Source organism: Maylandia zebra, linkage group LG15 (assembly GCF_041146795.1).
Source record: "Maylandia zebra isolate NMK-2024a linkage group LG15, Mzebra_GT3a, whole genome shotgun sequence".
Taxonomy (NCBI): Eukaryota; Metazoa; Chordata; class Actinopteri; order Cichliformes; family Cichlidae; genus Maylandia; species Maylandia zebra.
The window spans coordinates 35,119,191-35,144,200 of NC_135181.1; the positions used below are offsets into that span (position 1 = coordinate 35,119,191).

The window sequence follows — 25,010 nt, forward strand, 5'->3', positions numbered from 1 at the left end:
CAGCACTACACTGTTCACTGCATCATTCCATGTTTGGCACTGATCACCACCTGCACTCATGTATATATCATGTATATATCTATCTACTTAGCACTTTTAATTCTTTTATTTTCATGTCTATTTAAGCGTAATTTATGACAGTTTGTTTGCACTGAAGCACCGCAGCAATTTCCTAATGTTGTAAATCTGCTCAACATTTGGCAATAAAACCCTTTCTGATTCTGACTACATGTGAAAGTATAAATAGCAGTTACAGTGGTGAAAAGCAGTACCTCAAGTTGCATTTACAATATCATAAAACAGTCCCTGTGATAATGTGGCTGTAACTACATGGATAAAGAACACAGAGCTGACAGCCAAAGGGGGTGTGTGTCTTCACAATCACTGGTGCGCAGATCCCTCACCTCGCTGCGAGGAATCCCGAGGCAAAGACGGTCTACGGCTGGCTTTCTGCCGGCTTTATAAACCTGAACAACAAGAAGCTTATTTGTTACACTTTTAAGCTGAAATTCACCACTCTGTGTCAGTGTAGGAGGAGGACAGCTCATCAGTGAGAGTCTCTCGAATGAGAAACATTTAGCTGCAGTAGAGTTAATTAGTGACCTAAACAAGTTCAGCGTTTACATTTCCTGCACGTTGTACCTTGCTCAGGTCGATCATGGTGAGGATGTCTGAGTGTGCTTTCCCACTTTTGACCCTCTCTCGCTCTCTCGCAACATCCTCATCCTCTGGACCAAGAGGAGGCAACTCAGGCTTAGTCCACCAAGGCCTGAACAAACACACAAGCAACCAACTCACAGATCCCACTTTTATTTGATTTTAGAATTTCTATCCATTAAACTGACACACTTGCACGGCAGCAATAAGAGGAAGGAAAAGGGAAACAACCTGAGAAACGAGTGCAGAGAACGTTAAAAATAGATTTATTTATTTTTTTTACCTGTAGCGGATGAAGAATTTGTACTGAAGGAGTATGGTAAAGATGAAGAAGACGACACCTTCTACTGCCATTGCAAAAAGGTTCTTTCCTACAAAGTCCCACTGAAGGGGGTCCAGGCTTGGTTTGGTACCTGGAGGAGAGACATTACATCTATATTTAGTCTTTGTAAGAGCAAATAACTCTTTTGAGGCTGACTAGTATGTACCCAGTCTTTTGAACGCATCCACCATGGCCTGGTTTTTGGCCATGTCGATAAGTCCTCGTCCCAAACAAAAATGAGGGAAGATTAAAAACACCTTCTTCAGGATTCTGTTCACCTCGTTCAGATACTGGAAAGACAAAATCATTCACATATGATGTATTAGTTAAAGGTGCATTAAACAAAATTATGTTTCTACTGCAGAGAAATATTTTAAGGAACATTTCCTTAGTTAAGAAAATGTAAAACAAGAGGGTTAAAGCATAGTTACTGTTATTTACATATATTTATGCCTTACTTATTCCTAGAACACAGGTGAAGAAGTAATTGAACTTCACGCCTGCGTAAAATTTACCTCATCTACAAACAGCTCCAGGACGAAGGTGGCGATGCTGCCGTTGATTCCAATGAAGAGGTTGATGGAGGTCAAAAATACATAAGCTGTGCTTGGGACAGTGAACACAAAGGATGCTGGGTACATAAGAGGGGTTATGGACCACCCGTAGAACAGGAGGAGCAGGATAAGAGCGGGCAGGTTGGTCTCAGAAACGTATGACTGCTGCTGGAAACTGATGAAAATCAGCACCACCATGATAGCAGGAATGGTGTAGTTTAACTGGAAACAAAGAAAAAAGGGAAAACTATCCTGAGCCTGGATTTTTATCTAGTCAAGTATGTGATGATAGTCTAAAGGCCTTTACACACCTGACATGTAAAATCTGTACAAATATTTCGTGTTAAAAATGTTTCTGGGACGATTCTCAATGCAACTATTCATGCTCAGTAATTTCCCTGGACATTTATTTTTTCATACTGAGCTTGAATTTTCTGATTTCTTTGGGTCTGAATAAACAGCATTGATCAATCTGACCACTGCATTTGGCAACAAGAGCGCTCGTAGCTCAAAACATGTATTGGATCCACAAACAGTAAAATAATACTATTTTACTTCAGACACACAGCTAGACGCTTCTCCAGGTCAATCAGGTCTCTGAACTTATGTCTCTGCTTCCTCAGATGTGGAAGCCAACGAGAGCTCAAACTGTCCCACCGACATCCTGAAATGTGTGCGAAAGCACCGTGATACAGCTGCAACTCCTGGATCAAACCGTGAAATCTCAGTTTCTTCCTTGTCTTGTTCAGAAACATCAGGACCAGCTCATTATTGCTCAATGCTGTGTGTAATGGTCTTTACAGTGACAGTACCCTTTACAGTAGTAAATGGATTGATGAAACTTCCTGACTTACACTGATGCATACAAATCTGTCTGAGTGAGGACAGTTAACTTCTTCTATCTCGAGCTGTACTGACCATGTCCCAGGTAAAGTTGGCCAGCCAGTAGAGAATCGGTTTGACCCCGCTGACAAACTGCAGGTGTTTAGCTTTGCTGACTCGCTCCTCGATCAGAAAAAGGACGAAACTGGCCGGCACGAAGGACATGGCAAAGATCACACAGATGGAAACCAGGACATCCACCGATGTAGTCATCCTGAAGGAGAAAGCAGAGAAAAACACATCAGAGGACTGTGGACCTCTTTATTTTAAAAGAAAAAAAATAAAATATTTTTTTACAACAGTGCAGAGTTTAAATCCACTCTAATCTTCCCCCTCACATAAACAGAACTAATACAACGAGCACAAGAGCCAAACTGGTGAACTTGAACTCTCCACAGCAGTGAACTAACATGGCTACTTCAGTGAGCTGCTCCTTGGTGAGGTTGAGTGGGTGATTGTAGGCAGTGATGCCGTGCTTCCTCCTCTCAGGACCTGGCGGCAGACTCGCTCTCAGCAGGCCGTTGTTCATCACATTGACAAATGACACCATGGCGTGCCAGCCTTTGTTGTTGTACCACACCTGAGCACAGAAAAGAGAGGGTTTGAGCAGACACAAATATCTGGACGCATCACCTACATCGCTTTCTTTAAAGTCTGGGGAAAAACAAACAGAAGACACAAAGACAGATAAAAAGACGCTCATTTACCTTCACATTGTTTTCACTGTTCAGCCCTCCTAAGACCTCTGGGAGTCTGTGCAGCAGGTTTCCCAGTGAACTGTTCTGTGATGAAGCAAAAAGCAGACTCTCAGTGTTGACGGCTTTAATGGGGAATCATGTGGTGTGGGGGATGGTGGGTGAAGCTTTTTATTGTTATTAGCCGGTGCTCTGGTCAGGACTAGCTTTTCCTGGCACCAGCAGTAGAACTTCCAGCCCTTTTAAATATTTTACTTCCATTTTCCCTGCTTTTCTCTCTGTAAAGGTAGAAAAAAAAATTAGTCTTATTAAAGCACTCATCTCAAGGCTCTCTGTACCTGTGGGACTCGGAAACGAGTCCTGATGGCCATGACCGAGTCTTGGAGATATTGGGTTTGAGATACAGCTCTACCTCCGAGGGAGAAGCCTCCGTATCTGTGATACATTTTAGAAATAATACAAAGGTGGTTCAACCGAGTTCATTTAAAACAGTTCAAAGCATTTAAAGAAATATCACAGTTAAATAGAGCAGATATTTTGTATATTAGTGTAATTTAACAGCTTACCTGAATTCATTCACCCACTTCTTGGTTTTTAGGCTATTAAAGGCAGAGAGAGAGAGAAGCGATCACAGAGTTATATTCATGATGGAAAAATGCAAATCAGTCAAAGTTTATAAAGACATTTATGAATACTGTGAAGTGTTCGGTCAATTGGGATCAAAATTAATGATAGCTATTAGGGGTGCAACGATACTCGTATTGATATTGAACCGTTCGATACAGTGCTTTTGGTTCGGTACGCATATGTATCGAACAATACAAAATTTGCAATTTATTTTATCAACTTTCCTTCTGATGATGCTGTCTGTGTTGAGCGCTCAGTGAATCTGCGCTCGACTGCTCCGCCTAGGCTGCACTGTCGAGCGCAGATCCACTGAGCGCTCAACACAGACAGCATAGTCAGGAGGAAGAGCGCAGGGCAAGCTAGCGAGACAGAAGTTAAGCTCTCCTTGCAAGATGGACCTCCCCCACCCTCATTCAGATCTGGCGTTTGGAATTATTTTGGTTTTCATGTGAGGTATGACCCTGAAGGTAAGCGCGTCATGGACTAAAGTAAAACAGTATGTTGGATGTGCCACGCAATGCTCAATTACATGGGTGGGAACTAGTGTGTTAGCGCGCAGTTAGCTCGTTAACGTGTTAGCCGTCTAGCCCCACGCAGGGGTAGCTCGTTAACGGAGATTTGCCGTGTTGTGGCGTTATCGTCATTTCAACGAGATTAACGCTGACAGCACTAGTGGGAACACAACGAATATGACTGCACATTTACGCTGACATCATCCTAGTGCAAAGACAAGTGTTAGCAGACAAAAACAACAAGCATGCATGCTACAAACTTTACCCGGGTCATTTAGACAGCCGTTAGCACATGATTCTCCTTATGGGGACCTGATATGTTTAATATTGTGGCGAGCTCAGACAAGGAGGAGACTGAGGTATCGTTTGGTCTTGCTTCCCTAGCCAGGGAGCACAGCCGTTTATTGACATTTGCAGAAGAACACTGCCGCTAGCTAACTGCTAAGCGCGGCAACCGCACAGCAACAACAACACACAGAGCGCCCTCTTACCCCGAAAGGACACACCGTCGCAGCGAGAAGGCGTCACCCGTCACTATGGCAACATAAGCAAAACATAACTATACAAACAGAACCCCGAACAGCCCTGACCCGCTACATAGCCCCCACCTAAGGGGTCAGTCGTCCCCGACGACCCCATTGCCCCACACAAAGTCCTGCAAATGTCCAGGTGAATTCTTTTGGCGCACCGGCCGGTCACGACCGGCGGGGGAAAAGTCACTCGGGTCAGAACATGGGCTGCCACCATCATCCCACTTCTGACACCAATGTGGCGAGCTCAGACAACGAGGAGACGGAGGTGTCGTTTGGTCTTGCTTCCCGTGAGCTAGCCAGGGAGCACAGCCGTTTATTGACATCTGCAGAAGAACACTGCCGCTAGCTAACTGCTCAGCGCGGCAACCGCACAGCAACAACAACACACAGGGCGCCCTCTGACCCCGGAAGGACACACCGTCGCAGCGAGAGGGCGTCACCCGTCACTATGGCAACATAAACAAAACATAACGTACAAACAGAACCCCAAACAGCCCTGACCCGCTACAATATGCTGCTGAGAATATAGCCCAGAAGAAGCGTATAGTATAACTTTTATTTTGGAAAGAGCCATTTCTCTGTAATAAACTCTTTTCCAAAGATGAGTGATTCCTCAATCAGATACAGGTGTTACCGCGCCAGATCCGCGGCCCCGAACCGTAGTAAGGAAACCTCTGGCAGTTACTTGAAGGTTCCGTAACTGACTCGTAGCCGGCAACAGCTTACTATACAGGTCAACTCCGCTAGCAAAAAGATCGAAGGAGGCGTAGGAAACTGCTTCACCGAACTTTATTTCTTCTCTAAGGCACGAACACCGCGTACAGTGGGCTGAAACAGTTTACTCACAGCGAGCATCGCCGACACAACTCTGGCTGTCGAGGGAGTTATTATATTCCTTTTATTTATTTTCTTTCCTTCTGTAGCTAACCGTTACTTTTTCCCCTTCTCCGCTCTCTCTCTTCACACACACACACACACACACACACACACACACACACACACACACACACACACACACACACACACACACACACACACCAGGCAGTCCCGCTAACACACATCCCGAATACATTTCCCATCAGGCTTCATCCTTAAAGGGCCATGCCTGTAACACAGGGCTTGCAAAATCGCTAGCCCGACGTCCCGGGGCTAGCGATTTTTCCAGTCGGGCTACCAAAATCTATCTCTGCCCTGCCCGTCGGGCTATTGTAGGAAGAAAAAATATATGTCAATGCTTTTGCATTCTTTCGGAAATGTAGCTGGGTAGTTATGTCATTGGCATCGGTGAGCCACTGTCAATATGTGACATATTGAAATCGCGTTTGACTTTGCGCTTGTTTTTTGCTTTCACTTTGCAAATGTCCAGGTGCCTTCTTTTGGCGCACCGGCAGGTCACGACCGGCGGGGGAAAAGTCACTCGGGTCAGAACATGGGGTGCCACCATCATCCCGCTTCTGACACCAATGTGGCGAGCTTAGACAAGGAGGAGACGGAGGTGTCGTTTGGTCTTGCTTCCCGTGAGCTAGCCAGGGAGCACAGCCGTTTATTGACATCTGCAGAAGAACACTACCGCTAGCTAACTGCTCAGCGCGGCAACCGCACAGCAACAACAACACACAGGGCGCCCTCTGACCCCGGAAGGACACACCGTCGCAGCGAGAGGGCGTCACCCGTCACTATGGCAACATAAACAAAACATAACTGTACAAACAGAACCCCGAACAGCCCTGACCCGCTACAATATGCTGCTGAGAATATAGCCCAGAAGAAGCGTATAGTATAACTTTTATTTTGGAAAGAGCCATTTCTCTGTAATAAACTCTCTTTTCCAAAGATGAGTGATTCCTCAATCAGATTTTTTAATTACTTTTGTTTCAGCAACATTAAATTTAAAAACTGTACTTTTGAGTTAAAATATATATTTATAATTTTAATAAATGACAAATTAAAAAGGCATGAACTTTTTTTTGTATCGAAAAAAATATCGAACCGTGACACCAAAGTATCGAACCGAACCGAACTGTGAATTTTGTGTATCGTTGCACCCCTAATAGCTATATGTATATTTTTATTGTGTTGAGTTAATGAAGTACCTTTTCTTAAGGATTTGAGAGTAGGTCTTCACCAGGTAATCTGAGATGTTATAACTTGTCAGATTTTGCAGGATGTCTCCAGTCGGCCTTTTAATCTGAAAAATAAAAAACTGCAATGGGTCAGTTGAAAGCACTGGGGTCCAGTACAGTACAGACATAGTCTACAGTATTTAACGAAAACAAACATTTCATGACAAAAATTCAGATAATGTTGGTTCTGTTATGAGTTAACTGGTGATATTTTCTGATGGTGCAGAGATCTGATCACTGTGTTACAGTAAATCAGTCCTGATTGAGCCCGCGCTGACCTGTGGAGGCGGAAGCCCTCCAGCACCCTCAGGACACTCGGGGAGCATTCGGTAGACGTCTTCTGTGCTGCACTGACATTCAGGTGAGGGTCTGTCTCTGCTCCAGTTGCCTCTGCTGAACATGTCCCAGGTAGAGTAAGATAACTGTGGCCTCATGAATAAACCACCCCGCCCAGCTTCACACTGAGGATCCCTGCAGGGAGAAGACAGTTTTGGTGTCATAGTCATCGATGTGCAGTGAAAATATTAAAAAAAGTACGCAGATTTACTCAAATCTATATGTTTACTTATAGAGAGATGCAATTTCAGCTGAATGCCACTGGAGGTTTTATATTGTCTAACCACTCTGTAACCAAACTAAAACCGACACTTTCTGAAAACCTGAGGAAAACGTGCATACATTTTAGCCACAGCAGTAATATCTGTGTAAGGAAAATAAATATTTTCTGGTGCCTAATACACTGTATTTAACATCATGATGTCTCAGCACCACAAGTCCTTCTATCTTTACTACTGCCTCCATAAATATCACTGAAACCAGTTCAATGGGATGATCTTACGTCATGTTGTCCTCCTTTTCCATGCACTTGGTACCAAATCCAGGCTGGTCAAGGAGAGCTTCAAGCAGATTCTCCATGGCTGGGTTTCCAGGATCATCGTTGCTGTGAATATAAAAACACAGATGAAAGAATTCCTCAATAATATGCTCAATAACAGAAACAAAATGCCGAGGGAGCTTTTGTAGGCAGTTACGACTCAATGTGGGGTACCTGAAGAAGGTGTACTGCTCGCCGTACATCCAGGGATGCAACTGCAGGGCAGGGTACTTCCCAAAAGGAGGAACAATAAGGCTGAAGAGCAGGGCGATCAGCACAAATACAGCAGGGAGAACGATCTGAGGCACAAATCGAGACGTCCTTAAAGATATCCGTCTATGTTTCAGAATAACTATCATTCTGCAACATGTAGCTAATGACAAGCAGCTAATTTCAAAGAAAAAGGCATAGCGGTAGAAGTGGGTGGATATTTTAGTCAGCTGCTGACAGATAGTCTAACCTGGGCAAAGATTCCCCGACGGCTCCTCCGAGCGTAAAGCCAGCGTTTGATGAAGAGCGCTCTCAGCTGCTGCCATGTCAGCCACCAGCCAGTTGCAGGCACCCCACCGTGGCCATCGCCATTCAGCAGGTCTGTCTCCTGAGGTTCTGCTGACAAGAAAAACACAATGTGAGAACCTGGACTGTTAATGTACATTTAACTGATAAATACTTGGACCTAGACACATCCAAATAAACCAGAGAAAAAAACTGAAATGTCATAATTTACGTCTACTTTTTTTGCATTTCACTTAAATTCTACTGAAAAAAATGAATCTCATCTAATAATTATTTTCAGCCAATTGCGAGCTGAGAGTACCTTTTCTATGAGGCTTTTTCCTTCCTGGCAGCATTTTGGAAACAAACAGTCACAAGGGGAAACAGAACACTTACATGTGCATGATATGTGATATGTGTGTGATTGTGTGCGTATACACACACACACACCTGTTTCTGCTTCATCTAGAGGATGGCCATCAGTTCCCTGTCCTGACGGCTGCTGGCTGTGGGGTGATTCAGGCTGCACCTCTGCTTCAGTGTCCACACCTGTCTCCTCGGCCACCCGCAGAAAGATCTGGAAAATACTTTAAATTTAAATCCTCCGTACATGCACAATAAGGCACTCTTTCAAAGAGTGTGAAAACGAAAACAAAGAAACAATAAATAAACCCCACAACGTTTTATTTGTGGAAACAGTGGAAATCTACAATGTCTTAACCCTTGTGTGGTGTTCGTATTTTTGTTACTCAGCCAGTGTTCATGGGTCTGGTGGACCCGCTAGAGTTTTGGCTTTCCAAATTAACACTATCAAACAATTTTATGTTAAATTACTCAACAGATGTTTACTTCATCCCAATTACAAGACATGTGAACAGCAAACATGGTTAATTTTTTCCCTTTACCTTTGTTAGATCACATTTATGAATTAATGTGCTTCTCGTTTTTCTTTTATATAAAATGTTATAAATAAATCAGTTATAATCAAGTGGAGTGAGTGGAAAGACACAACACATTTACACGTGAAAAAATAATTAATTGTTTAATTTTTCTTTTGAAAAAAACTGAACACGGGTCTCACAGACCCGAACACCATACAAGGGTTAAAGGACATTTGATACTCCACTCTGTTGCAGGAGTTTCTTATAAAAACTCAGCCAAAGCAATTTTAAGTTCAAACTGAGGCATTTCCTTAACGGTGTAAGCTGCAGACAGCAGGTGGCAGTGAAGGGAGCATCCAGAAACCTTGCAAAGGAGCAGAGAGTGAGAAGGTAAATCATGCAAATGTGACTTATCAGGCTCCACAAATCTGCTATCAGTGCTAATCGAAGGCTAATATTAAGCCTGTTACTGGCAGCTCCACAAATATCCAGCCTTCCTGAAGAGACGGATAATACGCCATTCAATCAGTTTACTTTTACGTCACCCTTGTGGACCGTGCATTCACTATATCGATTACTGTGTAATAGGAGATTTTTATACTAGTTTTATCACAACCAAGCACTCACTGACCTAGTTTCATATTTTCCAGTGATGTAACTGGGAAATGTAACTGTAACATTGTCTCACCTCCTCCAGCGTGCTGTCTGACAGCCCGTAGCTGCTGATTCCCAGTTCAGTCAGTCTCTGGTCCAGTGCGATCAGTAGGATGGCCAGGCTGCTGTCTTTGGCGGCCGTCTGTGGCAGGTTGATCACCGCCTCACGTCTAGACTCCTGCACCAGTCTGGCGCCAGGGATGTGGTGTTGAACCAGCGACAGCAAAGCTGCCAAATCTGCCATGAAGATGATGATGAATGTGATTTTAAATTGCTTCTAAAGATGTTTTCAAACATGTACTCAACATTTTCAGTCTCTCCTATTGTAAGCTACATATTTAAAGCTACACATAAACCCGACAAAATGCAACTTCAGAGGTTTAATGCAAAACAGGAGGAAGTCCACGGACACAGCCCACGACTAAATAGTTTGTAGAACCAGCTTAACAGCAAGAAATGGAAATAACCATTTCCTATAAGACTTTATCAGTCTCTCAAATTGTTGTGGGTGAATTTTAAACCCACTTTTATTACAAAATTGCTTTAGTTCATTGATGTTTGTGTGCATTCATTTATGCACAGGTCACAGCATTTCAATCAGGTTGAGGTCTGGACTTGGCGAGTGCAAAGCCTCGATTCTTCAGTTTTTCAGCTGTTCTGTTGTCCTGAGATCATTTTCTTGTTTTGACCAAGCTTTTGGTGTGATGGCCACATCCCGTGGCTTCAAAATAAGCTCAAATCATCACCCCTCCACCACTGTGCTGACAGTTGATATGAGGTGTTTGTACTGAAATGTTGTGCTTTGTTTTCGCAAATGTGGCGCTAATATTTTTGTTTCGGTCTCATCTGCAAATGATAATTGCAGTTTCTTTGCTCCAGACCAACAAACCACCAAAACGTCTGCTTTTACATTGGTGCTCAACCTTGCTAATGATCAATTAATGTAGTTTACACTCACATGAGCTGCTATCCTCACTTCCCAGCCCGGTGTCTTCACTCAGTGACGAGTCGCTGTCCTGAAACATAGAGCAGAGAACGGTTCTTTCAGTACTCCACATTTCTGTGCTTTCTTTAAACTTATGTGCAAATTATAAAAACTATATAACAGCAAGGTAATAGATAAAGAATTAAAACTTTAAATTTGCTTTCATTTTTATGATGAATATAAATGAAAACAAACCTTGATGAGAGGAGGGAGCTTGTTGGAGCTGGTACTGGTGGAAATACTGAAATTACTGGGAGTGCTGGTGTCCAGTCCTTCCCTCTTCACCACAGTGAGGTAGTAGCCAGACCCCAGCTGGGATTTAAGGAAGAGCGGTGAGCCACAGCAGCACAGCTTCCCCTGAGAGATGATGGCGATCCGGTCACCTAACAACTCTGCCTCGTCCATGTAGTGGGTGGACAGGATGATGGTCCGGTCTGAGGGGGAAAGAGAGCACGTTAGTGGGATTTATTTTCTTATAAGTCTCAGAATAAAGATCTCGAAAGAAAGACAAGCATATCCAGGCTTTACAGAGATGTGGATCAAGGTTCCTTTGCTCAATTACTTCCCGTTTTATTTGTCCTGTCCTGTGTGCATTGTATTTAGTTTTAGTTCTTTTGTCTTGTTTTCCCCTGATTAGTTTCAGATGTGTTCCCTGGTGTCTTCCATTGCCATCAACTACCCTAGTGTGCACTTAAATCACATCTTTGCCTGCCTGTGTTTTCCACCCCACTTGAATCAATAGCCTTTGTGTTTCTGCTGCTTTTTGGATTTTTATGTCTCGCCTAAATAAAGGCTAGTTTTACTGTTTATTAAGTTTGCCTGCTAGTCTGCTTTTTGGTTTCATGTTTCCCACTAAACATAACAAGAAGAATGTTATCTTTAAACAAAGAACCAACAAATGACCGTTTAGTCTCCTGGCTAAAATGTGCTTTCTTCTCACCCTCAAACCCTGATCAGAAAACACTGTTCACAGCACCTTTGCGGTATTTGAGCAGCAGGTCCCAGATCCCTCTGCGGGAGTACGGGTCAACCCCAGCTGTAGGTTCATCCAGGACGACCACCTTTGAGCCTCCGACAAACGCTATCGCCACAGACAGCTTCCTCTGCATGCCGCCTGACAAATGGAAAATTTCAAGCTTGAAAAGAAAACTGACTGAACAACAAACCTGTTGTTTTTCATTCATAAAGTCTCAACACAGTGGAGTTAAACTAGTAACTTTACCTGAAAGGTTTTTGGTCTGTTCGTGTCGCTTGTGCAGGAGGCCGACATCCTCCAGCAAAGTGTCCAGCTCCACCTTCACCTCTGCTTCAGACAAACCCTTCATACAGCCATAAAACCACACATGCTCCTCTACCGTCAGCCTGAAAGAAGGAGAAAATATGAAAATATCTCTTTAATAGAAATCTGATCAAAACAGTCTACACTATAAAAAAAAAAAGGTATTCTGAACGTTGTTTCAACACGTTGCAGCTCGGGCCTTGTATGTCTCAATAAAGGCTGTTTATTCTTCTTCCTGGCAGATGTCTTCAAGCATCTGTTAAGTGCCATCGTCTGGTCTTGCCATCAATGTTTATAGGGATTAAGTCTTTGGCTGGGCCACCCGAAGATAATCAGAGGCCACTTCAGCATGATGTTAGCCGTTTACTTTGGTTTACAATTGTGACGTGATGAAAGGCGACGCGTGTCACAAACATAGCCCTTGAAGTCTTGTAAATGCAGTTTGACAGTTTATCTGCATCTACAGAGAGCTGTGAGAATTTTCACAGCTCAATTCCTTCCCAAGTGAAGTGTACATTATTGTCTCTTTTTAAATTATGTTCAACCACAAGTGAAAAAACAAGTTCTAAAAGGCACCTGAGTGCAAATGATGTAAAACAAGTTTCATTAAATTTCAATTTTTTGACTTTCAGCTAACATGAAACGATTTATAAGCTAAAGAATAGCCAAAACAGCTAATTTGGTAGTTTTCTTTCCTAATTAAAGTGTTTCATTTCATTAAACAATCAGGAAAATAAATTTAATAAATTACAATAACCACTTAAGAAGCTACATGCAAGCTACATAAAATCAGTTGCAATCAGAGCTTGTGAGCAGGCCTTACATGTCAAACAGGACGTTGTGCTGGGGACAAACTCCCAGCGTCCTCCTGATGAGGTCCATGTCATGGCGGATGTCCATCCCTTTGATGTACACGGTCCCAGAGGTGGGTGGGAACAGACCGGTCAGGACAGATCTATCAAACATCAGACACATTAAAAAAAAACCATACTGACCCAACGTGCCATCTACATGAAACTACAATCACATCTCTCATTAACCATTTATTCTAATGTGATTTTAAAATTTGAAGCCGCACAGCCACAGCTTTGTTTGTAAAACCACATTTCAGTTAATGAAGCTCCAAAAATTCTGCATGTAAATTATGTTTGTGATCCACAGTCTAACTTTCAGCTAGCTGCTCTTACATGGTGGTGGTTTTGCCGGCTCCATTGTGGCCCAGGAAAGAAGTGATCTGCCCCTCATAGAACTTCAGGTTCAGGTGGTTTACGGCCAGTTTCCCCCCCTTCTTGTAGATTTTCACCAGATTTCTGATGCTTACGCCCAGAATCATGTTACTGGGTTCTGGTTCAATGTGATCTAATTACAGGTATAAAGAGGCAATATTAAATCTGTGAATATGCGAAGGGAAAACAGCACATTATTATGCCTTAAAACAACAAAACAAATGCAAGAACACAAAAAACAAATTGAAAAGGATTATGGGTCTAGGCTCAACTTCAGTCTCCTTGTTTTCTAAAATCGTTTTAATTAATTGGCTTATAGTCTCATCTCATTACCTTGATTTGTACTTAATGGTCTTAAAACTTCATTTGCCAGGAATGTCTTTAAACTGGCATAAAGAGCTGAGCTCAAAAGTCATCACGGTGCAGGATGACAGGTTACTAAAACTCTGTCCAATAAAAAAGCACCTTATATAAACGATAAGTGACAGTAATGAGCCTTCCTTTGGGAACCTGCAGTGGAAAATGAAACAGTACCTTCATTCTGTTCTGTAGGTGCAGGGGGGATCGGCATGCCTGCTTCAAGGGGAACACCTCCCCAGTAGTTGAGCTGAAAGATGAAGTACCATGGCCTGGGGATCCCATACTCACCTGGTGTATAAAACACAAACTTATGCACACATTCATCCAAAGGATAACATTACAGTGTTTAAAAAGATAGCCAGTGGTGGCTACAATGTTATGCCACTGAACAACTTTAGTTTGTCTCTGAACTAAACACATAAAGTGAAACACAAACAAAAGCTTCCAGTTTGAGACACAGGACAGAAGACCGTGGTCGTCTCGCACTTTTTAACAGATAAACAGATGTAAAATATCTACAGCATAGCTAAGATAAAGCAGGAAACATCCATACCAGGAAACACTGCTTCGATGTACCAGGCAGCGATGGCATAGATGAAGGCATCCACATACAACATAACTATGGAGACAGTGAAGCTGTATCGGTCTCCCTCCACAGGGCTGGAGTGCAGGTTGTACCACTGAATGCCCACACCTTGCTCTTCATACTGAGAGAAATACTCACAACCAAAGCCAAAGGCCACAGGAGAAAGGAAACTCTGAGAGAAACAGACAGTCACATTACACCCTGTTAAATCATTGACTGACATTCATAAATAAAACTAAGCACTCTCACATAAGGCCCATGCTCATATTTAACAATTAAGGGATTCCTTTTCCCTATAAAATGTTCCCTGATGACTGCACCCTATCATTTTTTTTACTTACAGCTAAGATTCGGTGTGTGCTGTTGAGGTGGTCTCTCCAGGCGACACACAGGACGTAAGGCAGGTAGAGTCCGAAGTAGATGAGTCCCCCGCAGGCAGCTGACAGGTTGGCCTTTGAAAAGAAGGTGCTGATGAGGAAACACTGCATGATGGTGGCGGTGGCAAAAGCTGTGAGGAAGAAAAAAATAACGGCTGGGTTGCTGTACGGCAAGATGTCGCCCCACTGCAAAAAAACCCAAAACATGTTAGTCATCACGAGAAACTATAAAACACTTTAATACACAAATCATTTCCACTAGAAAAATTCTCTCATTACTTAAAAAAAATATGACTGCAGACTTTGTGATGTTCACATTTTCCTGTTCAGCCTACAGGGTTGCAATGTAGTGTGCGTGTGATGACGGATCATCATCTTGCCTTGAGCAGAGCAATGAGCAGTGCCGCAGAAACCAGGAATGGCACTATGCTGCTGATGAACCAGCTGAACCAAAGTGTCCCAGTTCCTAGACCCATGATCCTCATGGTTTCCTTCAGCCTCGCCTCCTTCTCGTACACCACACCTTTGATGATCATGGCCACAGAGTAGATCCACGCCAGTGTCATGAAAAGCGGCAGAGAGCGGTTTAGCACTCGAAGAAAACTGTGGGGAAAATAACCAAAGACGAAATGTGTGTGCTGATGTTAAACCAGTGATACACGGAAGGCTACAGCAGCAAGTGTTAAACACAAAAATGTGACAATTATGAAGGCTTTCCTGAGCTGCACTCCAACAGCCCTATCAAATGAACTCGGAAACTCCCAGACACTCAACTTGTTATTACAAGAAGCTGATCTTGTTGCACTCTGATATTATACTCAGCTTCCAAAAACCAAGCTCACTGTAAAATATTAAGTTGGGTTTTTTCTATACATTTTTTTTTAACTCTGTTTGGATCGTGCCTATAATTATCTTTTCGTCCATGTTTATTCTCCAGCTTCTCTCTTCAGCAGGTTTCTTTAGTAAAGGTACTACTAGTTCTACTACTTCTAATGATTTTTCTAATACATTTAGTATTAGTTTATAAGTTAGCTTAAGTTAGTTTATAAAAGCAGAATTAGAAAAGGATGGAACAAGTGTGGCTTGTTTGGAAGGGATGATAGCACAAAGCTGGTTTGCAAAGTTACAAGACTTCTGGAACAATGTCCTTTGGAAAGACCAAATCGGAGATGTTTGGCCACGATGCACAGGACCACATCTGGCAAAAACCAAACACAGCACATCAGCACTAACACCTTAAACCAACTGGTCATGGTGATGGTGGAGTAGTGGTTTACACTTTTTTGGTAGCCACGGTGCCTGTCCACCTTGCAATCACCGAGTTGACCATGAACTCATCTCTCCACCAAAGTATTCTAGAGTCAAATGTGAAGCCATTTGCTTACAGCTAAAGCTCGGCCCAAATTGAGTTACGAGTTTATGATCCCAAGCAAAAATCTACAGAATGACTGAAAAGGAAGAGAATAAATTTGAGATATGAAAGAGATTTTCCTCGTTGTCATGGCTTAATGTTTCCCCTCAAGGACAGCAGATTCAGCTATCTCAGAAACACAGAGACAGGGGCTGACAGGTTAAACAGAGACCTCTCAGTTCTGTTCGGATCCAGCATAACTCTCTCTCCTCACCTACAGCTGCTCTAGACGAAAAACTCGACTATAGATCAAGAAAGTTCACAACATCCATTTACAACTGCACGCCACTCACACATCGTCCACATAGCAGGGGTAGGGCATCTGCTGGACGTAGATGCCGGTAGTCTGTCGAATCCCGGTAAGCACTCGGCTCACCGCTCTCTCCACCAGGTCTTGAACATACACGAAACCACCCCAAATATAACGCATGTCACTGAAGGGGTCAGCAGCTGGACCCGGATCCCAAAACCTGAAGTTAAAAGAAATCATGAAATCAAGAATTAAAGTGCTAGAGAAACCGTCCTAAGGTCTTCCTTGTTTCATGATGAGGCTGTCTCAGTATGGTTAGTTTAATTACAGCATTATCCAGAACAAACAATAACAGCAGGAGCAGCCCTGTGTTTAACTGCTGTAAAGTGTTGGTTAAAAGGAATAAGCTACTGCTGATAGTAATGAACTATAACAGGAACAGTACTTCTCAGTACCGGTCTTTGAGCTTGCTGGTGCGGGTCACATCATCAATGTCCATACGGATCTTGTATGTGACATGTGGGGGCAGCTCAGACGAGGAAGTGTTGGGCAGCAGGAAAACAACACCTGCCCAGAACTGCCTGTCCTCTAGTAGTTCCAGCGCTCTTTCAATCAGCTGACCCTCAGTTTCCAGCCCCTCCAGTTTGTTTTGAGAGAAGCACTGCAGGAGACGAAGGAAAACATGCAGAAGATATAAACAGACAATCACAAGGAAGGTGGAATTAGGCTTTAAGCAAACTTCACTTTTCTATTTTATTAATATTTAAAAATAAATAACAGCAAAGGAGGAGAACCTCTGTGACTTGTGCAAGAGTGGAGATAGTTTGGTTTATGTCATTGTAGATGTCCAGCCAGGTCAGCGGCGCTCCGGGCCTCCGTGGGATATCTGGAGAGGGTGTCGATAGGAAGCGTGCGATGCGTGAAGCTGTCCAGGGTGTGTCTTCCAAACGCAGGTTAACCAGTACTGCAATCTCTGGCTGCCTTAACAAATCCTATCGCAAACACATACACAGACACATTATTATGACTGAAAAATGCTGAAAAATGCTATATATTTCACTCTTTCCTCTTGTAGTGAGAGAAAGTCTGACCTGTAGCATCTTAACCTCCACACTGGTCTCCATGTAGCTCTTGATTTGTGGTCCCACCTCAAGCCAGGCTTCATTTAGCTCCTGGATAATCTGCAGGTCTTCAAATGTTTTGTTCACCTTCAGCGGAACCGAACTTAAAGTTAGCTTAAGAAGTCACGTCTGACACATCTTACAGAAGGTAATATTAGTCAAGGTTTCCTTTTTAATTTAATTTTTTTTCATATAATGTCATATTGTAAGATAAAGACCTTAAAATAACACAAGGAAAACCCCAACTATCAGACAATCCTCTATGAGCAAACACTTGGCAAGCGTGGAGAGGAAAAACTCCTTTTTAACAGGAAGAGACCTCCAGGGAGGGGCAACCACGTGCCCTGAGTAGTTGGTGTTGGGGGGAGGAAGACAGGAACAAAAAAAAACACTGTGGAAATTGTTTGAATTTTGTGGATGAAAACCTAAAACATCCTGGTCTGAAGACACCTTCTGTTTATAAAACAGTGAGTATAAGATTGCTGTACCTCTTTCATAACTTGCTGGATTGCAGGAGTGTTGGGTGTGTAGAGGAGTTTTCCTATGAACAAAGGTTTGATTCCTCTCCACACAATGCGAGACAAAGGGTTGGACTCCAGCGCCTGGATCAGATTTTTACAGAAGGGAGCTGCAGGAAGCAAAAAACCCGCCAAGCAGGACAATCGTTAAACAACACAGGTGTTTCTCAGTGGGGTTGTGTTGATTTAAGTGGTGCAAGTGCACCCTGAAGTACAGAAGGATCAAGGCCTCAAGCCAGGTCTTGTCTGCACATATTGCCATTAACATCCTGCCACAGAAACTGCACAGCGTCTTACTTGTATTGTTGTTGTGTTCCACATTCACGTCCTCTGTGCCATTTTTGCCCAAAAAGGACTTGATGTCATTGTCTTCATACCAGTTAAGGGACGGGATGCGTTCACCGTCAAGTTCATGGTGACCGCACACGATCTTTGAAAAAGCTCTGAAACTTTCTCTGGGCATTGCTGTGCGATTTTCTGGAGACAGGACACGAAGAGCTGCGCTCATGTCTGCAAAACTGGAGAGGGAGGAGATCTGAAAGAAGTGAAGAAGAAACAAGAAGCACAGAAGAGGCAGAAATGAAGGGCGAAAACAGGTGAGAGAGAAATACGACAAAAAATGATGAAGGTCTGATGGTCTTGAACTGATCATGTCCAGTGTGATAGAGATATAGACTGAATCTAATGTGCTCTTACATCATCCAGGAGGGCAGTGAGCTCCTGGGAAACTGAGGTGACAGCCTGACTGATGGCCCTGAGTTCTCCAGCGTTGGCCATTAGACGGTCTCTCTGACAGGGACAAGAGGTGGCCCATGTTACTCGTGCTGCTTTGAATTCACTAAATTTTGCGCTGGTTTCTCCATCAGCCGATGCTTACCGTCAAGAACTTGGTCAAGTCGAGCTGAGACAGGAAAAGGCGCTCGGTCTCCTGCAGCACATCAGCTGGTAAGTAACACATCTGGGTCTGAAGATCAGTCATGGCGGTTTCTCCTCCATCCACCGTCAGCAGCTGTTCTAGGACACTTCTATTACACACCATGTCCTTTAGCTGCATCTCCGCTACAGCCAGTGTAGTCTGGGGTGGACAAAAACGTTCTTTTAAGGATGTTTGGCCATCAGACAAAAACAATACAAAGGTAATATGCTTGCTACTGACCCAACAAAAAAATTCAGTGATGCCTTAAAGGGAAAACTAACAGTTTACATTAAAATATCATCACAAATTACATGACTTTCCTGTAACAAGTTACAGTAACTGCTTTTCAGCACATAATGTAACTTTGGTGGCAGCAAACACCTCAAAGACTTGTTAGTGACAGAAATCTTATTTTCATTCTGGATTATATCTTTCTTCTTCTTCTTCTCTCTGTAATAAATGTTATTTATTCTGTGTAAAATTTTACATTAGATTGGTTTATATCTTTAATCCTAAAAGGGATTAACCACTTAGGCCAAAAGAGTTTTAGTTCTACAGAGCAGATAATGGGTTTATTTGTGATTTAAGCCGGTAACCAACCTGAAAATTAAGTCTAGCATTCAGCAGTGTGTCCACATTCACAGGTGACATACTGGCATTGGTCAGGAGGAAGGTGGAAAATGTCTCATTTGGTCTCAGGTATTGTTTTACTGGGAGATCTGCAGTGGAAATACACAGATTAAGATTACAGCCAAAACCCCACAAAGCCCCACAAATCAAAGTCCAAGCTAGAATCAACACTTAACATCTAGAATAGAGCTTGCAGCTGAGTTTGCAGTATCAACACTTTAAACTTAAAGTTAGCACAGTTAATTTGTAGTTTTTTCAGGTAGCACATGACGTCCGATAGTTTCTTCCTTTTCATACTGACGTGTTTGATAGATTTTAGCCTTATTTTCTATTTTAAAAAAACGATTTTTCCTGCTGCTGAGAGTAAAAAAACACAATTACAAACTCATAAAGTTAAAATGCGACCAGCTACAGGGAGGCAGAATAGAATAAGCCCGGTTCCAGTCACTGGTTCATTATTAATGACTTGCAGGTCACAGAACAGTGCAGCAGCTTTCTCCATTGTTTGCTTGTATGATTTCTGCTCACATAAACTCATCGATACAGGCTTCATCATTTGAACTTCCTTCCTTATATTTTTGTTTTTCTTATCTAGAAATTTAAAACTGGTTCACCAAGAATAACCTTCTTTTTCTCTTCTACTTGTCTCCTGTGAGGTTTAACTAAATATTAATTTCATCCTTCCAAACAGTTACCCAAATGAAACAGTGCAGCAGGTTCTTTAAACTAAGACCTGAGCACATGTTAATGTTTGCCTTGCTGTAGAAAAACAAAACACTGACAACCTGCTTTCATTCAGTCTCTTGTTCAACAGGGGAAGTAACTCAATATGACCGAGGCAGGGCAAGCTAAGCAATCACTATGTCCTGCTTTCACAACAGCAATAAGACACAATCATTCAGCTGTGCTTAAACCACACGTACACATACTGAGTAAGGCCTGCTCAGATACATCAAAGTTAATCCAACATTCCTTTCTTTGTATAAATTCTTGTTTTTCCCCCCTATTTCTTTTAAAAACAAAGAAGGTTTTTGCATTTGTGTGAAAAGCGGGAATAAAGCGCAGCTACATGGCAACTAAACCTAAAGAAAAACCCCCAGCTAAACATTGATTTTATGTAAAGCTTCATGTTCTGCCACAATGACTGTACTTATTCATGACTCTTTCTGGCTAATGGTGCCCATTTAAGAAAGAAATTCTAAACTGCCCCTCTTCAAAGTTTGCCCTCAGTTTAATATGTATTCCTTGGATCAATGCTTCAACAGATTGAAACAAGCTGCAGTACTTGGCAGGGCTCCACTTCTTTGTCCCAGCTTCCGGACGCTCTCCATTAGCTTCTGAAAGCCGGCGAAGCTCTGATTACCACTGTAGGCCAGAACGGCCTGGACATCCACTAGAAGCCGAGACAGTCTGGAGGAAAACAACAGTGAGATTGAGAGTGTGTGTGATACTTAATGACAGCAAACACTGACTTCATGTTTGTATACAGACCAAGTCTATTCAATCATATTGCCTGCTAGTCCTAAATTTGCCTTACTTTACTGTACACTGTTGTGTACAGTAAAAGAATGCAAAACTGTGAGCTTTTACGTCATATTGCCTGAAGACAAGTGTTCTGATTTCCTTCAGAAATATTTTAAAACTATTCCTATAGGATGTGTTTATATAAAGTCGTGCAATGTATGCACATTTTTGCAAATGAGCTGAAAGATGCAGGTGAGGTTGCTTTATTTCTAAAATATACTTTTACTTACAGTTTTTCTTGTTTCAGAACACTTGTAATCAGAATACTAGTACTGTACCGTTAAAGCAATGATCCTACTCTAAACTGCACCACTCTAGGTGGTTGGCCATGTTTTTAATCTCCGATCTACCTACATGGAGTTGTTAAAGTTGCCAACTTGGCCGGGTGTCTCTCCTGGTGTCTGGCTGTGGAAGCAAGGGTTGTTGATGTTGCAGATAATGCCCTGAATCCAGGGCAAGGTCCCTGCTGACGGCAGGGCTTTGTTTGGAAAGTGACCTACAAGGAAAGAAAAGGAGATCAGCCTGAGCCACAAAACAATGAAAATACTGTAGAAGTGACCTAAAATACATCCACCAGGTACTAGACTGAGCAATAATCCTAACATCCTATCCTAGGATTCAGCTGTGTGTTAAAACAGTGCCACAATCTTCCCATTAGTGGACATCCCAGCAAATCCACCTGTTTCTTCCTGTTAAAAGTGAGTTTTTCCTTGCCACTGTCGCCAAAGTGCTTTCTCATAGGGGGTCATGTGATTGTTGGGTTTTTCTCTGTATGTATTATTGTAGGGTCTACCTTACAATATAAAGAGCATTGACGTGACTGTTGCTGTGATTTAGTGCTATATAAATAAAATTGAATGGAAGGTCTGACTATGCAATGTTCAGAGAAACTGCAAAACAGCCAAGAGCTACATCTCATACTGTACAGGTCTCAGTTAGCGTGTTAAATGCTAACGTTCATGCTAGTGCAATTTAAAAAAGACTGAAACAGTTTGTCTTGTTTTGGAAGGGTTGCCACGAGAAAGCCTCTTTTCCATAAAAAGAAGATGGTGAAACAACTCAGGTTTGTAAAGTTTCATCTGAACAAACTTCAACTTCATAGGTGGTGATTTGTTCAGTTCTCCACCTTTATTGACGCTAAAGGTGATGAACAGCAATGCTGTGAAGAGTGTGACAAAATCTCTCCACAACCCTAAGAGAAATGATTACTTCAAGTTATTGCTGCTAAATGTGGACCTACAAGCTAAGGAGTCATGGTTTTTTACCGAACTGCATAAAGTCCTGTGACGACCTTTCTCACATGGCTGTATATATATGTAAAACTTTAACTTTGTTCAGCCTTACTGATTGTGGTCCAGTGGAGGCACTTGGAAACATTTCGTGTAGGTTTCATATTTGATACAGATCTAGTCTAGTTTGGTCTAGTTTACATCTTCTTAAACTCAAAGTTAGTGAGATGTAACTTTATCATGCACAGACTAACTGCCCATTACACTCTGAGCTGGCATGCTGTGTTTTCTTAGGTTACCAGTTATGTCACTACATGTTTATAGAGAACTAATCAAAGCAGGTCAAGAACACAAATGTGCGTGTGTGGCACAAGACTCACTCTGAGTGAGTTAATCCTCTTTAACCAGTTGGCAAAAGGCCATTTTTAAGACGTATAAGCGTGTTTGTGAAGAGACACAAATATCCCAGCATCACTCACATTGGCTCTGTTTGTAAGGAGGGTGCGAATGACGGACAGAGATAAGGATGACGAAGAGGAAGAGAGGCCAGAGGAGCTCGATAATGAGCTGGATCTGCACAAGAGGAGAGCATAAGAGGTGTTAACAGTAGGTCAAACGATCAGTGACCTTTACGGGCCAGGACTATAGCCAGCAATGAAACTGACAAATAAGTGCTGTGATACTTCAGATGGTGATGTATACACCGGAAAACTGAAGAATGATCTCATGTACTGTGCAGTCTGTGTCTCGTTCATTATGCTTCCTTATAGAATCAAACAATCTCTTGCTTTTTATCCTAAGTAGTGAAGATGTGATCACCTTGTTCCTTCTGCGGTACGTGATGTTCTTCCAGAGCAGGAGGAACAGTTGTCTGAAAAAACCCATCGCTCCTACCTGACCATGACGTGATCCTGGAAAAACGGTGGGGAGAAGAGGACAAGTTCATCAGGGCAGCTATGAAATGTACGCAAAGGAGAAAAGACAGACAGAGCCAATACTGCAATCATTGACAATCAAAAACACAGCAGGTAAAATAAGTCCTGAATACTTCACTAAAGTTCTAAGTAACCTGAACAGACCGTATTCTCCTTTTATTTCACAGGCTTGTCTAAACTTTGCAGGAGCACCTGGTCATGCCCTGTTTCTGGTGAAATTATGTACCTTCCACTTCCAAATTATGGCCCCTGATATTAATTATCACTAAGTGGCAAATTACTAATGACTGATTTCAGCTGGTGTCAGGACTTTCCATGCCTTTTTGTATTTTCCCTTTTGGGTGATATAGAAAATTCTTAAAAGGAAAAAGAAGTGTCATTATTAATGTTAACTATGGTATATTCTCTGTATTTGTATAGCGCTTTACTTAGTCCCTAAGGACCCCAAAGCGCTTTACACTACATTCAGTCATTCACACATTCACACACTGGTGATGGCAAGCTACATTGTAGCCACAGCTGCCCTGGGGCGCACTGACAGAGGCGATGATAAATCGATAAATCGAGGTGATGATAAATTGATAGTTATCATGATAAAAAATTATAACTATGATAAATGTTATTAGTGAAGACAGACCATACAAGGTATTGAATAATCAGCCCAGATCTTATCTTAAAGACCTCATAGTACCGTATCACCTAAATGGTGCACTTCACTCTGATGTCTTACTTGTGGTTCCTAGGACATTTAAAAGTAGAGCGTGAGACAGAGCCTAAGCCTTTTAAGATTAAAAGGTTTAAATATGTAATTTCTGATAAATCTTAAAGTTTGTACAGGATCAGTCGACAATAAACCCTCCCTTAGTTCTGCTGCAATAGGTCTAGGCTAGTGGGGACTTAAATTATGTAGAAAAAAGTTACAGACCTGCCAGCCTTACTATGTGTGTTTAGAGTAAAGGTTTTCTTCTCTGCTCACTCTGATCTGCTCAAGTCAGACAATCCCATGCTTGATCCTGAAATCCTCCTGATCCAAACAGCTTACCTGTCTCACTGTAAGGCATTCACTTTTGCTCAACCATTCGTCCAGAATATGGTCTCTTCTAGATTTAGAAAACAACATAAAGCTGTTTAAGTAAAGCTAGAACTGCTCTGACTAATTCCCTTTGCAAACCTTACAAAACAGTCTGCATCTCTGCGCATGTCAGTGCAGGTGTAGGATGTAGTTTTTATAACCATTAAAGCCGGCTTTTTAAAAAAATATATTTTTCTTTATTTTGACCGCCAGGTTTCTCACGGGGTTGTTATTTCCTGTTTGAGAACAGGAAAACATTAGCAGGTAGCTAATGCAGTGTTGATGTAACAAGGTACAGTAACGTTTCATGCTCCCATAACACAGAAACTACGCATCCACGTAAGTTACAACTTTGCACTGCTTGAATGAAATTAGGTTATTCAATCAGGTATTCTTTTCTTAAAGTAGACATGTTAGAGAAATCAAATCAAATCAAAAGTACACTGTAACTACAAGTTTATCAACAACAATATTTAGCGGTTAAGCGTAAACTTATAATATAAGGGCAATAGCTTACAAAAGCTTGAAGAAACATTAGCTTCCTTGTCTTAGCATCCTATACAGTGATGTTGTTATTGTGTACATCAGCTCATTTACGAAAACAGTGAAAAGAAACCAATTTGATTATCTCAGTGTAAAACAGATGTTAATGATTACCTCTGTGTAATAAAGCTGATTTTAAAGCTCCTCTCCAGCGGCCGACAGCTTGACATTGACTTCCCAGTGTTTGCGATAGCAGCTGTAAGCAGCGTAAAGTTCCGCCCACACATGAAGCGGATTGG

General features: G+C 42.2%; 1 protein-coding gene and 1 long non-coding RNA gene across 2 annotated transcripts in view; one reads left to right on the forward strand and one right to left on the reverse strand.

Annotated features, from left to right (window-relative positions):
* The window catches only part of abca7 (ATP-binding cassette, sub-family A (ABC1), member 7), a 29,342-nt gene extending 5,095 nt beyond the window's left edge, over positions 1 to 24,247 (reverse strand). The window contains exons 1-42 of the mRNA XM_076874346.1: positions 24,199 to 24,247; positions 23,041 to 23,132; positions 22,701 to 22,794; positions 21,347 to 21,488; positions 20,754 to 20,878; positions 19,439 to 19,557; positions 18,800 to 18,997; positions 18,619 to 18,711; positions 18,220 to 18,457; positions 17,893 to 18,032; positions 17,375 to 17,491; positions 17,078 to 17,275; positions 16,739 to 16,944; positions 16,327 to 16,503; positions 15,003 to 15,225; positions 14,587 to 14,808; positions 14,213 to 14,417; positions 13,834 to 13,947; positions 13,261 to 13,432; positions 12,897 to 13,028; positions 12,017 to 12,156; positions 11,771 to 11,908; positions 10,990 to 11,228; positions 10,768 to 10,825; positions 9,844 to 10,046; positions 8,725 to 8,851; positions 8,597 to 8,620; positions 8,240 to 8,388; positions 7,954 to 8,078; positions 7,744 to 7,845; positions 7,184 to 7,376; positions 6,876 to 6,970; positions 3,677 to 3,709; positions 3,449 to 3,545; positions 3,123 to 3,197; positions 2,826 to 2,995; positions 2,452 to 2,629; positions 1,495 to 1,755; positions 1,146 to 1,269; positions 941 to 1,070; positions 643 to 769; positions 405 to 467 (exon numbers count right to left, since the gene is read on the reverse strand). Of these exons, the coding sequence (XP_076730461.1) occupies positions 405 to 467; positions 643 to 769; positions 941 to 1,070; positions 1,146 to 1,269; positions 1,495 to 1,755; positions 2,452 to 2,629; positions 2,826 to 2,995; positions 3,123 to 3,197; positions 3,449 to 3,545; positions 3,677 to 3,709; positions 6,876 to 6,970; positions 7,184 to 7,376; positions 7,744 to 7,845; positions 7,954 to 8,078; positions 8,240 to 8,388; positions 8,597 to 8,620; positions 8,725 to 8,851; positions 9,844 to 10,046; positions 10,768 to 10,825; positions 10,990 to 11,228; positions 11,771 to 11,908; positions 12,017 to 12,156; positions 12,897 to 13,028; positions 13,261 to 13,432; positions 13,834 to 13,947; positions 14,213 to 14,417; positions 14,587 to 14,808; positions 15,003 to 15,225; positions 16,327 to 16,503; positions 16,739 to 16,944; positions 17,078 to 17,275; positions 17,375 to 17,491; positions 17,893 to 18,032; positions 18,220 to 18,457; positions 18,619 to 18,711; positions 18,800 to 18,997; positions 19,439 to 19,557; positions 20,754 to 20,878; positions 21,347 to 21,488; positions 22,701 to 22,794; positions 23,041 to 23,132; positions 24,199 to 24,217 (5,877 nt within the window). The 5' untranslated portion in view covers positions 24,218 to 24,247. The remainder of the gene's footprint in view (positions 1 to 404; positions 468 to 642; positions 770 to 940; positions 1,071 to 1,145; positions 1,270 to 1,494; positions 1,756 to 2,451; positions 2,630 to 2,825; positions 2,996 to 3,122; positions 3,198 to 3,448; positions 3,546 to 3,676; positions 3,710 to 6,875; positions 6,971 to 7,183; positions 7,377 to 7,743; positions 7,846 to 7,953; positions 8,079 to 8,239; positions 8,389 to 8,596; positions 8,621 to 8,724; positions 8,852 to 9,843; positions 10,047 to 10,767; positions 10,826 to 10,989; positions 11,229 to 11,770; positions 11,909 to 12,016; positions 12,157 to 12,896; positions 13,029 to 13,260; positions 13,433 to 13,833; positions 13,948 to 14,212; positions 14,418 to 14,586; positions 14,809 to 15,002; positions 15,226 to 16,326; positions 16,504 to 16,738; positions 16,945 to 17,077; positions 17,276 to 17,374; positions 17,492 to 17,892; positions 18,033 to 18,219; positions 18,458 to 18,618; positions 18,712 to 18,799; positions 18,998 to 19,438; positions 19,558 to 20,753; positions 20,879 to 21,346; positions 21,489 to 22,700; positions 22,795 to 23,040; positions 23,133 to 24,198) is intronic.
* LOC143412717 (uncharacterized) lies at positions 3,995 to 7,960 on the forward strand. Its single transcript, XR_013093260.1, has 3 exons — positions 3,995 to 4,204; positions 7,154 to 7,266; positions 7,787 to 7,960. It is a non-coding gene; the product is annotated as an uncharacterized LOC143412717 (long non-coding RNA).
* Positions 24,248 to 25,010: the final 763 nt, after the last annotated feature.